This window comes from Homalodisca vitripennis, chromosome 2, assembly GCF_021130785.1.
Source record: "Homalodisca vitripennis isolate AUS2020 chromosome 2, UT_GWSS_2.1, whole genome shotgun sequence".
Taxonomy (NCBI): domain Eukaryota; kingdom Metazoa; phylum Arthropoda; class Insecta; order Hemiptera; family Cicadellidae; genus Homalodisca; species Homalodisca vitripennis.
In genome coordinates this window covers 129,550,695-129,568,347 of record NC_060208.1, presented here as the reverse complement: position 1 = coordinate 129,568,347, position 17,653 = coordinate 129,550,695, and the positions used below count along the sequence as shown (strand labels likewise).

Below are 17,653 nucleotides of genomic sequence, written 5' to 3'. Positions count from 1 at the left end.
ATGTTTTATAACTGACTTCTACTTTCTGAATTGTCTAAGAATAGTTAACAATAAAGTCATCCTAGAAGATGTTGATTGTTTTTATAAGTCGGAGGATTTATCAGATCATTTATAAATTGATGACAACATGACGTTTGTAAACCAATCAGTTACAGATCAAAAAAGAGTTTTAACCATCAAATGAAATTTTCTCAGTCTTATGTAATTTATATGGATTTGGATTGTATTTCAAACAAAATTCCAAACTTGTAAATATACTTCTGAAAAATCAACAATCACTAAAATTTAGAAACATATTTCTTATGGTTTTAAATTATATCTAGTTTCAAATGTAACAAGTAAAATATACAATCATATATGTTATTTAGCTAATAATTATGAATATTTTACAAATGTAAAAATGCCACAAAAATTTTGGAAGAGCTCAATATATTATCAAAATATAAAGCAAAAACCTCAATTCTAGAATCTCTGAAATTAACTGGTGGAGATGAAATTTCAAAATTAATTAAGACATTTGAAACATTTGTGAAATTGAAGGGTTTAATAATGAAAAATGATTAAAGATAAGAGATCATTGTAATTCAACTTATACATTTAGAGTAGCAACTCACTTAATTTGAATCTTAAAGTTCCTCAAAATATTCCTTTTTTCTGCCATAATATGTGAAAATAATGCACTCATTTGTATATAAAAGAATTAGAAAAAAAATATGGAAATGTTTATCTAAATGTAAACATATATATATATATATATATATATATATATATATATATATACTGTATGCAGAAAATAAACGCTCAGAGGCTTCTTTAAACAATAGAAGAAAAAGACTTCATATAAATCCTTTAATATTTCGACTATATTGTCGTTTTCAAAAAGGTACAAAAAGTGTAGGCTAAATAATGTAAGAATTAAAAGTAAACATATGAATTTTTATAATCAGCTGAAATATTCTATTCTGATTTATAGTGTAATTTTATAAACTCCTTGGTATATTATATTAAAAGGGCTTTATATTATAATTAAAATTTAGATTAATAACATAAAAAGGCGTTCTAACAGCATAAAATTAAATTAAATATTAACAATTTTGTAGTTGTACATTCATAAAAAATTAATAAATTTAAATATAGACAATACATTGTTTTAGATTTGCTAGATTAATTTAGACTATTAACAGATCATTTCTTATTTAATCCAAAAGGTAATTTTGACTTAGTGACTAATTGATATGCTTGTTCTAAATTTTCTAATTGAATTTTTGAAGAATCTTCTGGTACTTTACAAATCCCTTTTAATGTGTAACAATTATTAAATATTTCGTTATGAGCCAATGCATGTTGCGAAACCAATTTGTCGTCTTTTCTGTTGAATGAAGACCAATGGTTATTCATCCTAATATGTAAGGGATTTGTCGTTAAACCAATATAGTCCTTGGGACAAAATTTGCAAGACAACTGATAGATTACATTCTTCGATTTACAGTTAATGTTATTTGAAATTTGATATGTTTTATTAGTTGTGGTACTTGTAAAAGTTTTAGAAGGATTTAGAATTATGCATGTAGCACAACGCTTGTCTTCGCAAGAATGGCAACCTAAAAACTTTTTATCAGCATCTGAATTTGGAATTTGGTTAGGCAATAATTTAGGTCTTACCAGAAGGTTCTTCAGATTAGGGGCTTTACTAAAAATAATTCTCGGGGGTTTTGAAAACAAACTATTTGTCAAGGGGGATGATTCTAAAATGTTATAGGCCGTTTTTAATATATTGTTAGTTTTATGTAGCCCCGGGAAATATTGCGTAATAAATTTAGGATCATCTGTATATATATATATATATAAAGTTTTCATTTGTAAATGCATTCAGATTTATGGTTTTTTATTTTTTATTTTCAAAATATATTTGATTTTATTTTAAAATTTCTCTTGCAAACTCTAATAAATCAATCAAAAGCAATGGAAGATAATAGCAGATTTTAATTGAATTTTATTATGTACAGTTCTCATCTGTTATTTTCATTAAATTTTAAAGTTTTATCTGATTGAATACCTTCAAGTAATCCTCAATTACACCTTTAATTCTATCTAAATTATATTACCGTTTTTAATTTCATAAGATTTATAATATTTTTTATTATAATTTAAAAACTAATAACCATATCATTAACAATATTGATTACAAAGTTATCAAAATAAAAATATCGTCTTTATGAAAAATTAATTTAAGATTTTTCTAAATTTTTTAATAATCTAGAATTTTTAGAAGTGAACTATAGTAATTTCATTTTCACTATGTAAATGAAGACATTTTAAAAAACAAAAAGTCAAATAAAACTATAACAATTTGAAGAAAAAAAGATCCAGTAATAAGATTATTAAATTGTAGGTTAGAACAGATGTGTAAAAAACTTTATTATTAAATTTGATCTACAATAGATTGATTCCTTATACAAATTGTATTTGTCTAGTAAATCTAAAAAACAGAATGATACAACAATTATATAAGATAGATTTTAAAATATTCTTTAACATTTAAAAAATAATATATTACATTTCTATAATTCTTAAGAAGATAGTGTTTCATTGAACTACTGTAAACCACTCTTTAATTTGTTTTGATTATTGTATTTTATAAAATCAAGATATTATTAAATAATAGTTCATAATGTCTAGTCACAAAAATATATCTTCTATTTATCTTCCACAATGTTTCTCTTAAGTTAGTAAGCGACTTACAAGAAATCATTTTAATTTAAGCAAGATGACTACTATTAAAAAAAGATGTATAATAATTTTGCTGGTTTTGACATCAGTTTTGATAAATTTAATGAAATATGTTATAACGTTTTAAAAGAAGATTATAGATATTCAACTATTAATCTAACTTTAAATCCTAACAATTATGAATATATAAGATAAGTTTCACATTTATGTTTTACATTCAAAATTTAATAAAATCAAAAAGACATTTCTTTTATTTAAAGAATGAATTAAAAATCTATACAAAAGTTAAAAAACAAGACATTTCTCCAAAAAATAATCAACCTGTAAATTCTGCGTAAAAAAAGCTGAAAGATAAAATTTAAAATATTTTACATCAAATCGAAATATTATGGACTTGGTTAATGTTGTTCAGTAAATTGCAGATATTTCACCAGAAACAGAAGAAGAATTTTCAATACTAATGAGATCTATAATATTATTGATGAAGATGCAGTAATTGTATTAATCCAATAAGTTCTGGAAATTTGGTTTCTATTAGGATAGAAAAAAGATTTTCATTGAAAATTTACAAGTGAATTTTGAACATAATTTTATAACGATGATTTAAAATGTGATGGCGTTCCAGATTTGTGGAGATTGTTCACAGACAACGGAAGTTCTTATGATTAGTTCTATCAGAATGTCACTGATTCATTTCTTTATTAATATTATTTAAAATAGACTGATCCATATTAGTTTCAAAATTTACTGGTCTAAGACCTTGGTAATTTCAACATCAAATCATAACCATGTTTTAATTATATGGACGAGACACTTGTTCATTGTAGAGGTTATCTAGCACATTTTGTAATGTTATGTGACAATAAATTTTTGATTCTGATCATTTATCATGATAACTATTTTATGTTCCAGCCTCACGAATGCTACGAAGGAAGATTCCTTGCACAGGCCATCTGATGACACCTCGCAGATTATGGATCCAAACTATACCTACCCACGTATGGCTCAGTACAGAGTTACTTGATTTTCTGGTTTTAGTGTTAAATTATTTCTATTAACACTCGTATTAATATTGTAAAATTTAAAAATAGTTAAATCCTCCATAGTTAGGTCCCCTGTTAGATCTATGAATTTAAGAAGGTTTTTGGATATGAGATTCTTCTATTGGTAACTAAAAAATAGTAAAAAGAAGATTCAGCTTGGAACAAAGTAGTCTTGTGAAAAAATGAAATAAATATTAGAACAAATATTACTTTACAAGTATGAAAAATTTAAGTGACTATTAACACATTGGAGTCTGGCTTGCTATTTGCTGTTTTTATAGCCTGGTCTGCATAAATTAATTGGTTTTCAGATTTTTTTAGAAAACTGTTAAATATTATGTATATGATATTATATTTTCTTGAAAGTTCTATCTTTCCTCTTTAAATTGATATGCAAAACTGTATTCCTATAAAATCTAATTAAATCTAATTTTTTTTTTATTTCAAAAGTTATCTTTATTGAAGAAAAATAAAAACTCCCGCATGTCTTGTGTTACTTGAAAACTAACTTTTGAATAAATAAAACAAGTAATTTCAATTTTTTTTAAAGGCATTTACTATATACCTATTTACAAATAATTTTAATTGCCAAAAAATTTCAAATGCTAAAAAAATTATTGTTGTCGTAGACAGACTGACGACGCGCCAGGCCACGTCAGTGGATAAACAAAAGCCTCAAGCGGGTATGACGTAGTAGCACCTAGCGGAATTTTTCTGAACTAACCATCAAAGCTGGCTTTCTAATGCAGCAGACAGCACTCGAATATCACTCGAGCAACTCCGTATATCAATCGGCAAAGCTGTGCTCGAGTCACGCTCGAGCGCCGGCCGGGGGTTTAAACAATGGTGCTCGAGTGTAGACTCGAATGTGTTAATTTGATTTTAACACATTCATTGTTAACGCCTCCAACCGGAGAGAGACAGGCTGAACTTTCTCCAGGTGCTGCTGTCTTCTATTGGAGACCTTTGGCCCATGTTTTCTATACACGCTGAAAGTTTTTAACATCCCAAATGAGTTTCAATTTATTTGTTAGTAGTTAAAGCGTTAATTCTGAAATTAAAGTGGTTTTTCTTTAAAATGATGAGACTGGGTCTGGTAAAAAGCGTTCATTAATCCAATCAGTACATAATAATTAAAGCAATATAATAATAAAAGGCACTAATGCGATTTTGGGTGTTACCAGTTATGGTGATTTTTCCAAACTTAATACAGTACATTCCAAATTGTTAAAATTCCTGGGTACAAAATTCTACACTTAAATGTGCTATTAACGGTCATCATAATATTATAAATTTAATATAGGTACAAGTGATTTTTATAAATAAAACTTGCAATGGATAATCAACACGCACTATGCCCAGACATACAATGTACAGTCTTACTGTTATTTTCAGAGTTGTGTCATAACGTTTATTTCTACTTGACTGAATATGTAGCTAGTGTTTATTTACGTTTTCGGAATTCAATCAAGACACGGAGTATTTTAATTTTACTATTTATTTTACAATATATTGTCCGCCGAGTTACTCGCCAAACGTACGGGCGGACAATTTAGTGTCCGCCGATTTCATGTTTTGAAATAAAGTATATTGGCTCAAGAAATATATATTTAATTGTGTTTATAGTTTTTTGTAGTTTATTGGTGATTTAGTAATCAATATAAATCATCTATAAGTCTCATAAGTCTTTGAATTTTTTTTAAATTCTAAATACTGAGTTGTCCACAGCTGATCAATGCGTCTTGGCAGTCTTGTACAGGGTAGGCCTAGGGCAGGACGTTTTTCTTCTTTGATAAAATTACCCGGTAACAAAGTGAAAACTTGTTGGGTTTGTTCTGATAAGGGCACCAAATGTAACAGGAGTAACAGAACGAGATCTAGAACACTGTCTGTTCTCTTTGCCAAAAGGGCTGCCATCCAATGTGTTTGCCCAAACACATTTGCAATTAGGCCTACCAGATTAAAAAAAAATTGTAAATATATAAAATAGTGTTTGTAAAAATGTGTAAATAGATTTTGTGACTTAGTGATAGTGAAAAAAACTTCATTTGTTCAATGATTGGAACTCCTTTTGATGCTATTGGTGAGTGATTTGTATTTGTGTTTTTTTTTTTCCAAAAATTGGCACATAACAATTTTATTTTATTTTATTATAAAATTATTATTTGTTCCCCTAAGGGTATGAAATTTTGATATGTTATAGCTAATTAAATGCAGAACTGAAATATTTGGCTCTCCATACTAAAGTTTTTATAATTTCTTGTAGTTTTAAGGCTTAAAAGTTATTTTTTAACATTTTTAAAAGTTTATAAACATAAAAAACATATAATAGCTAATTATTAAATTGTTTTGATAAACTTTAAAATTATTTATTTAGTTAGAAAATTTAATTCTGCAAATTTTGGTACCAGAAACATTACAATAGCCTGAGTAGAAATCAGAAAAATAATTTGTTATAAAAAAACGTACAAAAACAAAGCAGTGAGCATGCAGCAGTTTTATGAGACTTTCATAAAATTGGCGCGGCAGTTTTAAGAGAACATCGTTTTTTCTCTCGGGTTAAAAGGGTTAAAAAGTACTGTTAGAATGGAAAGTGATAAAAATATTGGTAACCTTTTATAAAATATTATATAGGTATATAAAAAAAATTGTATTGCAGTTTCTCAAATATTATTTGTCCAGTTTAATTATTATGTATGAAACACGATAAGAATGAAATTAGAGTATGTTGTGGTATTGTGTGTAGGAGTGCGACGTGGTGCTAATGTTTCCATCAGGTGCACAGGACTTCACTCTGATGTGGCTTCTATCACGGTTGCGTGCTGGCACACCAGGTCTTGTTGTACACGTAAGACACCATTCTTCCTCAGATAGCTATGGCTTCTACCTCACTGCTCCATTCAATGTGTAAGTAGTTAACAAGTTCAGTACCTGTTTTTTCTCTTTATATGACTACTACAGTAATTATTGTAATAAATATCATTAGTTGTTTTGTAACATAATTTTAAATAGGGTATAAAAGATTCTAAATTTGAAAAATCCATTAATTTTTTTTTTAATTATATACACTTGAGTGTATCTTATGTGATGTCAGTTGAACATTTCATATGAATATTTTCAATACTTAAGCATTTACTACCGCATTCGTTTGTAACCTTATTATGAGATGAATGTTGATTTTCATGCAAATTATAACCATAAGTAACATGTGTAGGAAGTGCCATAAAATGTACCAACAAGTTAAGGGGGGTCGGGAGCTCCATTTAAGCCCATGTTAAATTCTCATACTTTAAGGAACATTTACAAAAAAACTATAAATGATAGCACTTAGAACTTTTTTTTCTTGATAAAGCACAACAATATACATATTTTAACACGAGATTTTTTGTAAAAAAATATGTTTTGGATTTTTGGCAATTTTTTAAAAAATACTCTAAAATTTACCAGTAATTTTTATAAATTAGTCGCAATAAAAAATTTTCTGATTTAAATTTTTTTAAATCCATGTGTTAAAATGTGTAGAATAATGCCCTCTCCAAGATAAAAAAAAATTATTGATCTATCATTTATATTTTTGGAGATAATGTTCCTTATTTACCGAAAAAATTCATTTTCGGAAAAAGCCATTTATTTGGAACATCCATTAGCTTAGCAACTAAACTTGCTTTATAAATGCATTCTTGCACCATATGAGGGATTGTCTGCTTCCTCTGCTTCATAGTCGTCTTCTAGCCTCTTTTTTGCCACTATAGTCTGTCTTCAACACTTTTTTTCTATTTCATCGACGGCTTTATTCACTTTTTTGATGCGTAGCATGTCCATGTCTTGAGGCACATACACACAGTTTACCCCAGGTACAATCCCTAATTTAGCAAACACTTCGCATCTGACTATATTGCCTTTGTTGAAGACAGCAATAGCATCATATACCCCTAATTCTAGAGTTGATAGCATGACAAAAGTTCGCTTGGGAATACGAGCCCAAATCATGTTATTGAGCGATTCACTTTGGTTCTGTTCAAGCAGGTTTTGAAGAATTTGCAGATTTACAATGTCATTAGTGCCACAGTTACCTTAGTACTTATTGTAATCTGCAAGACAAGAACTAATTTTCTTACTAGACAAACTCTCCTATTGAGGCTCTGGAGGAATTGGGCTTGGTGCACTAGTCCTAGGTTCTGGGCTTTGTGTACTAGGCTTAGATTCTAGGCTTCTCACACAGTCACTATCTACAAACACCACTTTAGGCTTCCCTACTTGCTTACGTTTTTTAAAGACTTTGTTACAAAATCTAGGCATTGCAATACCTTTGAAATAAAACTTCTAACACACAGAAAACACCAGAAACTTCAGAAAATAAACTGTGACATTTGAAATGTTATTCTTGGTTATAAACAGAAGAAAACAATAACAAACAAGGTAATGAAAGAAAAAACAGGTGACAAACAACTGTACCAATAGCAAAAAACGTAATAGTAATACAGCTCTATTTTGCATAAAGAGTTATAGTACAATATAAAATACTATCTCCTCAATGCTGAAACTCTCACCAAAAATTTGAAGTACAGCCTTTAGAAAAAAATTTTTTTATTCAAGAACTACTTGACCGACTTTCATGAAATTGGTCTTGAATTAACCGCTATGAAAAGCAGAATAATATTCAATAAAAACACAAAAAAAGTAATTTTTGACCCATTTGACATCCCGACCCCCCTTAAAGAACAATTGGAATGACAAGGCAGAAATGAGTCATTAAAACAAATTTAGAGATATCAGGAATGAGATTTTGTACAAACCAAAGCGAATACATGTCAAGGCATAGCATTATCAAAGAATTTAGTAATAACATAAGAAACAAACAAATTCCTTAGGAAATAACATGGATTTACTGTAAATCAAGTACAAGGCTTGAGAATGTTTAGAAATTCTATGTTTGAGTCCGGACAGATGATTGTGTAGTGAAGAGGGAGTAAAGATCAGGTAGATTTCTATTGGTTAATAGAAGTTCTTTGACAGGTTGATGAAAGCAGCAGAAGAGTTGCACCTGCCGAAGACACTGCGAGCTGAGTATGGCGGAGGGCTGAAGGAGTTTGTGCAAGCAGAAGTGGACTACTTTGAGGGCACCGACGATCAGGACCACTTCTTCACCACTCAGGAGCGACAGTGGCTTGTTTTACACCTGCTGCAGACTCTGAGGGCCACCCAGGGAGACACTGTGGCAGGTCTCAAGCTGATAGAGGGTCAAGCCATTGGTGAGTCTAGCACAAATCATAAGGCAGCAATCTGTTGGTGTCAACTTCACTGGATATGGGCGATTTTGTGATTACTGTCTTCCTGTTGAAAATATCTATTGACATATTGCTCACAATTTACCCAAGGCTCTTGATTTAAAAAAAGATTCATATTTATTTAATTATATCAATCACACCATGAGTTCTTAGCAAAAAAGACTCTTTGATAGCTTCTTTCATTTACTGATAGACCTGGTATATTCAGATGTTGAATATTTCTGAATATCCAGAGTATTGCTTGCAATGTGATATTTTTACTGGGAGGTTTTAATAAGAATAATCATATTTTAATTGCATAGTTGTAAGTAATTTAATAATTAAAAAATTGTGATGTTTTTATTTTTTTAATTTTATGTTACATTACAGTTCCGAAGTGTGTTGCTGCTGGTGTAATCTCACAGGTTTTTCCTTTGCATGATCAGCCAGCGTTGCACAAACTCCGCAAAACGTGGGTCCGCTCCTTCACTAGAACTCAGCCTTTAGGTATCTCGAAGCCATCTATTTTACTATTAATAAATATTTTACTTTTAGTTTAAATGTAATTGCAATGAGCAGTTGAAGTCAAATTTAGCCAAATCTGTTGTAAAACATATAAAAGTAAATCTTCACTAATCAGGGATCTTTGAGAATTTTACATTAACTGTAAAAATGTAACAAAGTTGTAAAAATGGGATATGTATAAAAATAAATTAATGTAATGATAATCTAACTTTTATACCTTACTAAAAATGAAGGTTCACGAAAAACAAAAAACATAGAGGATGGTAAACAAGTGAAGTTTTTCAATAATAAATACAGGTCGCAGAGTTGTTGAAATTTGTGTCAAGTTAATGTAAACAAAAATAAATATTTGATGAAAATGTACTCAGTTATATTTACATAAAATGTAAACAGTGTGCTGATTTTTAGGCTTGTCCAAAACAAACATAAATGCATAAAATATTTATACATAAATAGTAAAGAATACATTTTCATTCCAGTAATGAGCAGGATTTCATTTATTTACAAGTACTTACAAATACTTGTACTTAGTAGTAATATAATTTATGCGATTCATGTTTTGTTTCAGATTCTATAAGCACCTATTTTGGTGTGAAGATCGCCATGTATTTTGCCTGGCTTGGACACTACACCACAGCCCTTATTGTGCCTGCTATTGTTGGTTTTACTTTTTGGGTTAGTATTTTATTATTTTTGTATGGGCAATAATTACCGCTGTGTATCAAATACACGCCAAACAATTTGTGTTATTGTGCTTGTTGTTCTGTGTAATAGATGAGAAATGTTCCACTTGTGTAAATTTAGTGGGCGTGTAAGATTTGAGCTTGTTAAGATTTGATATACAACTCTTAGATATCTGTTACTTATTTACTATTTAAGAGTAGGACTGTAGATCGGAAAGGGTAACACAAAATAAGAGTACGAAGTTTACATTTTTTTTATAACTCTTCCTTCTCTTACTTGCATTGATGATGATGATGGTGAATTAACTGATTTATGTATTACCATTTCATGGGGAAACGGATTAGTAGTATGAATGTTGAGTTCAGCTCAAGTTCAACTTCCTCTTACGTGCAGCATCTGAAATCTGATGCTGTCGCAGACTTGACTCCAGAAATCTGTTGTACATAATCATCAATGAGCAATTGCTTTGTTCAAATGACTGTAAAACTGTTGTGAACTAAACCGTGTGAAATGTGGTATTAGATCAAAAATCTTAATGAATAAAATTGATTGAAAATTCATATAGTATCATTAGAAAAACCCGGAAAATTTAGCTGGTTATAAGAAAAGTGTTTGAAAACAAATTTGATGCTGTAGGTGGGCTTCGGGCGAGGGGACCAAGCGACTGAAGATGTGGGGTTCGTGCTATTCTCATTCTTCAATGTGTTGTGGTTCAGCGTGTATCTGGAAGCATGGAAGCGGTACTGTGCCGAGCTTGCGTACAGGTGGGGCACTTTGGACCAGAGGGATGAACTGTTACAGGAACCCAGGCCTCTGTTTACGGTGAGTGTCGTGAGGGTAAGCTTTGCCATACTCAAAATGATTTTTTTGTTCAATAAAATGAAGTATCATCTCAGAATTTATCATGTTATGAATAGTAATAATTTTAATTATTAAAAACCTATATTCAGTATTATAATAGCTTTTTGAAATGAATATGGAAGTCATTTCGGAATGCGAAGGAACTAGCAATTAATTTTTGAGGTGTTATATTGTTAAATTCTACTATTAAACCATTGGAAAAAGTGCACAGGATATGGCCATCACTTACAGTGAGAAAGACATATGTGGAATTGTTTCATTTTACTTTGGATGGGAACAAATAATAATAGTAAAAAAGTTTTCAATAAAATAATACATGTTCATTTCAGTTTTAACTCTGTTTGAGCTTACAAGATGGTTTGTATAAACAATGTTGTGAACTTATGTCAAGTACAAGGTGATTGATTTCTTCAACTAGGGTGTCTACTCTGAGAAAGGTCAGATCATATTCTTTCCTTTTGTAAATAAAAAAATATCAGTAACTTTCTGTAAATAAATTCCCAAGTTATATGCTAAATTTAGTTGAATATCTAACTTAGAGACATGTCAAAATGAAACATACAGTAAGTATCATAAAATATATTTAACATTTAAAAATACTTACACGTAATAGCAATACAGTGTCATTTTTTATTTTTGTACACTAGTTCCAATAATATGTAAATTTAAATTCTGTTTACTAATTAATTATGATCATACTGAAAAGTAAAATGTGATCTGTTCTATGTATATTACAATTTTAACCCTTTAGAGGCTGCCCAAAAATGAGACACTGGCCAAAAAAGACTGGTCTTTAAGGCATTTGACATGGTTTCACCAATATGATTGTAACTCTAATGTTTATAGACTGATAATTCTTTTGTTGATTTATTCCTTATATCTTCTTTCATGTCATATAAGTAAGCCTGCACAAAGTGTGTCTTCTTTTTTATCACTGTAGGAAATAGAATTAAAATATTTAAAAAATATATAGTTCTAGTTAACTATAATCTAAAAAGTGTTTAATTCATAATAATTAATCTCATCTGTAGTTTTGATACCTATTCTACTATTTGGCTGTATTATTGCCAAATTTCAGTCCAGTATCTGAATTCTTTTGCAGGATTTATACATTTTGTTAAAAAAAAGCACTTAGTTTCGTTAAAAGTACAATCTTTTGCATATTGTAAAAACTACTGATTTTACCGAAATTAATATTTTTTCCTCTATTTTTGCTTGTTATTTTGATTTTAAATTTCGTTTTCATAATAAGATTGTGTTCTTTAACTGTTTGCTAAAGAATATTTAGGACTATGTATACAAAAATTACCAACATAAATTGTAGATCACTCAAATTTTACTTACTAATCATAAGGTAAAACACACTATTGTAGGCAACACACACCTATCAGCACTAGAATGTAACCAAACAAACAAAGAGTCAATGTGACAATATAAACAACCATCATCATCAACAGTTGGAACAGAACAGTGAATGGAGCAAGTTACGTGCAGTCAGCGATTGTTGACAGCAGCTGATGACAAATGAAGTTATTTATATCTCAGAGTGTTTACCTATTGAAGATACTGTTATATTTAGATTTATTGGTTAATAAATAACACATAAATACGGGGACGGCTCGATTACTCCACTGATCGTTGGCCCAACGACTCTCCTGGAATAAATGTAATTTGTACAGAGGGTCGTTGGTCCAACGACCCATTTTACAAACATATAGAGGTTTGATTACTCCACTGGTTCGTTGGCCCAACGACCCTATTTGTTTTATTTCTGTAAATTTCAAATAAAGGGTCGTTGGCCCAACGAACCTTATATTTTTATTTACTGGTATAGGTTCGTTGGGCCAACGATCAGTGGTGTAATTGGACCATGAATTAATATTAAGCAATAATATTTAAAGGGGGTCGTTGGGCCAACGAACCTAAATAAGTAAAGTTAATGTAAGTTAATTTTATAGTGAAAACATTAACTTTACTCATAATTTACCAAGGATTTTCGCCTAAAAACTATAACCTAGATAATATTTATTGCATAATCTATGGCAAACAATCTAAAAAGTCTTTGCAGTGATAAATTTTGAGTCTGACATAAAAGGTGCTCTCAGATTTTTATTTTATGAGTGGATTGTTTTATAGTGAAAACATTAACTTTACTCATAATTTACCAAGGATTTTTGCCTAAAAACTATAACCTAGATAATATTTATTGCATGAACATTTAATCTATGGCAAACAATCTAAAAAGTCTTTGCAGTGATAAATTTTAGGTCTGACATAAAAAGGTGCTCTCAGATTTTTATTTTATGAGTGGATTGTTTTATAGTGAAAACATTAACTTTACTCATAATATGTGGACTATTTGCTGTGACATGCAAGTACTGACATTGTCAGATGACTAGATAGCCTTATCAATACTTGATAACCAGTTCATGTCAGTCTGAGTTAGCTCAGTGGATAAAGACTTGGACTATAAACTTGAAGATACCTGGTTCAAATCCAACCTGAGGCTTTAAATTTTTCTTGAAAATTGAAGCTGGACTATATTATTTTGAGATTTTATGCATGTGTTTTATTATCTCTCACATATAAAAACTGTTTATCATAGCATTTTTTATATTATTTTATAATTATATTATTTTATGTTATTATAATTAAAAGTTAAAACTTACTGGACAAGTCAAGTGGTTTATAAACTATTGAAATTTAGTAAATAAATAAATTAAACAAACTCGCTGATTCACATTGATAGTAAAATATCATGGCCAAATATCCCTGTGGAGTGTGTGGGATAAATGTGCGGTCTTCTGCAATTTTATGTACTGGTTTGTGCAATATGTGGTTGCATTTAAAGTGTGCTGGATTACGCTTATCGGATGTAAGGAATATGGAGAAGGAAGATTTCTTGGGAGAGTGGAAATGCTTGAAGGATACTGGTAACATAATTACTGAAAATAAGGAGCAGGAAATTGACTTGACAGCTGAAGGGAGTCATGAAAACTATTCTGACCAGATAAATTGTACCTCACTTGCGGAGCAGTTAAACGGATCAGTTTTGAGGGAAAATGAAGATTTAAGACAGGAACTGTTTGAAGAAAAAAATAAAAGCTCCTTTTATGTACTAGAACTTGAAGATAAACTAAAAGAGAAGGAAGATATCATTGAATCACAAAACAAAATATTTGAGGAGAAAGAAAATACATTATTAAATAAAATAAAATTCTTAGACCAAAAACTCAAAAAGGAAAAAGAGGCAAAAGAAATCCTTATTCTGCAGATAGAAGAGGAGACTAAAGCCAACACTAAAAATAATGAGATTGAATACGGAAAATGTAACCGCTGTACTATCTATGAAGAAGAGAATGCAAGAATGCTGGTTTCAATACGTAGTCTAGAGGAAGTAATTAAAATAATGGAGAAAGACAATTTGGACGAACAAAATGAATTATCACATATAGATCTAACAAATTCTGCATGTCTACACTGCTTTCCTACTCTTAATAAAAATAAAAATACTCAGGAAGCTGTCAGTGTTCCTAATAAATGGCAGGTAGTACGTACACCCTTTGGTCATAAGCCACAAATGTTAAACAATGTAAATAAGAAAGTCACGGAACCTGACTTTACCTCTAAGAATATATATGAAGTTCTTCAAAACTGTACGACAGCTGATAAAACTGATGAAATGGAATGAAATGTCGATAAAATTGCCAAAAGTAGCTGTAGTGTAAAGCTACGTTTTCCTAGCTCCGCGACTGGGCTTGCTCCGTGCTATGTAATTAAGGCCCAGTGCGCAGCGAGTTTAGTTGAAGCGCACTTAAATACTGCGCAGCGCAAATGTGTTTTCCTAGGATTTGTCATTTTACGCAGCGTAACGCGCGAGTTAAACTCTCTCCTCGTCTAGTTTCATCTTTTGAAGAAATGTACAGTTTTCATTGATATGGACCGGAAAGGAATGTTTTGGCAAAGTTATTACTCTTCTTGGAAATGGACGAGGATGTCGACATTGTTGTTACTCTTTTATAAAATTTTATACAATTTTATTTTTTCAGGTTTCTGGCTACGGGAGGATTATACCGATAATTGGCTTTCCAATACAGAATTTCTGAGTCTACAATATCAAATTTTGTCCCAGACGTTTTGACAGTGTTGTCAAGGACAAAATAGAACATGTGCATTTACCACCACCATCGGAGATTGATTGGAAACAGAAAGCCGAAGAATTCTGGGTCAACTGAGATTTCCCAAATTGTAAATCTGCAATAGACGGAAAACACGTGAGGATAGTTGCACCAGCTCATTCAGGATACCTTTTTCACAATTTTAAGAACTTTTTCTCCATTGTATTGTTTGCTATGGCTGACGCAAACTGCAAATTTGTACTGATCAATGTCGGAGCATACGGCAAAGAAGGAAATGCTGGAATCTTAAAAAAGTCTAAAATGGGGAAATTGATTCAAGAAGGAACTATTTTCCCACCTCCTGAAAACCTACCTTCTTCTGAAATTAAGCTACCATTTGTTGCAGTAGGAGATGAAGCAATAAACTGGATAATGATGTCATGAAACCCTACACGCACAAACAAGCAATCGCAGATGTTCATAAACGACACTTTAACTACGCCACTTGTCGTGCTAGAAGAGTAACTGAAAATGCATTTGGTATTTTGTGTCACATTTTCAGAATTTTTTTCACACCAATAAACTTGAAACCAGAAACAGTCGACTTAGTCATATTCGTAAGTTGCTGTCTTCATAACTGGATCAGGGATGACTTTATTGCACGCAACCCCAAAGGACCAGTGACTCATCCGCAGCACGAACTTCCTACACAAAACATGATCCCTTTGGCTTATGTCGGAGGCTATGCTAAAGCAGAAGGGTTTAAAGTAAGAAGCAGTTTTACTGATTACTTTAATGGAGCTTACTACTCAAATAAAATAAAAGCTCTGTATCAGAAAAAAACTGTGTAATGTGAGCAAACTTTGTAGCTTAGTAATTAAGGGGAAGAGAGTTTATTTATTTTAACGTTCACTACCTCAGGTTTAAAAACGCCAAATTTAAAGATTTGTATTACCATCAGTAAAACTTGTACATTATCTCATCTGTTCACTATAAGTATTAATTTGATTCATTTAAATTTGTTCAAGTTAACATGAAAGTGTATATAATAATAATAATAATATACACACAGTCGTCAGCCCTGCTGCGCGGTGCGTGATTGACTGCTCTCGAGGCAGTGCTCCCAGTCGCGCAGCAAAGACCACGCAGCGCGGTTAAGGCTTAAGCACGTAACGCGTAGCTAGGAAGACACCTCCATTGGTTTACAGAGAACCGGTGGTTTTGTCAGTTATGGAGCACGGAGCACGCAGCGCAAAAAGCCCAGTCGCGGAGCTAGGAAAACGTAGCTTCAGTCCTGAAACTGTGAGCAGAAATAAAATACTTAAGAATCCTGCATCTTCCCGACATGGACATTAGGACCACAGTCATAGAACAGATGATCAGACGGACAAACAAAGGGTGCTGTTGTGCTCTGATAGTCATGGTCGTAATTTGATTTTTCACTTGAATAAGTGCTCAAAGTCTTTTGATGCTGTGGGTTTTGTAAGGCCAGGGGGACGAGTAGAACAGATATTAAATTATGATAACTTAGATGGAGAAAGGTTAGGTCTTGATGACTTCCTTGTCATAGCGTGTGGCTCAAATGACGTTGCTTGTAATGAAGCAGAGAGAGCTCTTAACTTAATTGACAATGCTGTGAAAAAGTACAGTAGCACTAAAATAATCTTAGTTGACTTGCCATCTAGATATGATCTTAAGAATTGGTCTTGCGTAAACAAAGAATTAAGAAAAACTAATGACGCTTTAGAAACTTTAAGTAAAAGATATCCTAATGTTACTCTGGTCAAGGCTAGTGAATCTGATAGAAGTTTTTACACTAGGCATGGAATGCATCTTAATGATAGTGGGAAGAAATGGCTCGCTGGGAGGATTTGTGATGTGCTAATTAAGAGAACAGAGCCAGAAGTGACTATAACGCAGAGCACCCCTACCAGCCAGATACCTGTGATACTGTCACCTTCAGTTAGAAGAGAAAGCCCCAGCAACGCAGAACAACAGATGCTGTGCACATACACTGATTCCAACATTGATGCCCAGGTTATTGGAAGATCCAGGCTTTCCACATCGGAGGACAAGGAGACTGAGACATCTCCGTTAAACTGCACCCTGTCACATCTAATCACACCAACATAGAGAAACTGACCCATCAAACAACTGACCTAAAACCTTCTAGTCTACTTATAGCCCATCTAAATGTTCAGTGCATTAAAAACAAAATAAATTCCTTAGATTTCTTTCTTAAAAAATCGGATTGTGAAATTCTTTGTTTAAATGAACATTGGTGTACACAGGCTGAATTAAGCATATATCTGCCCGAAGACTTTCAACTAGCAAGTAGCTACTGCAGGACTATACCTTATGGTGGAGTGGCTGTTTTGGTTAAAAACTCACTTAAATATGCGTATGAAGTTGTTACAGTTGACTC

At 31.4% G+C, this 17,653-nt stretch overlaps 1 protein-coding gene across 1 annotated transcript in view; it reads left to right on the top strand.

The window, feature by feature from the left end:
- The window catches only part of LOC124354738 (anoctamin-8), a 58,603-nt gene that overhangs the window by 2,691 nt on the left and 38,259 nt on the right, over positions 1–17,653 (top strand). Inside the window, exons 2-7 of the mRNA XM_046805406.1 lie at positions 3,643–3,728; positions 6,520–6,680; positions 8,790–9,025; positions 9,431–9,547; positions 10,134–10,240; positions 10,886–11,071. Of these exons, the coding sequence (XP_046661362.1) occupies positions 3,643–3,728; positions 6,520–6,680; positions 8,790–9,025; positions 9,431–9,547; positions 10,134–10,240; positions 10,886–11,071 (893 nt within the window). The remainder of the gene's footprint in view (positions 1–3,642; positions 3,729–6,519; positions 6,681–8,789; positions 9,026–9,430; positions 9,548–10,133; positions 10,241–10,885; positions 11,072–17,653) is intronic.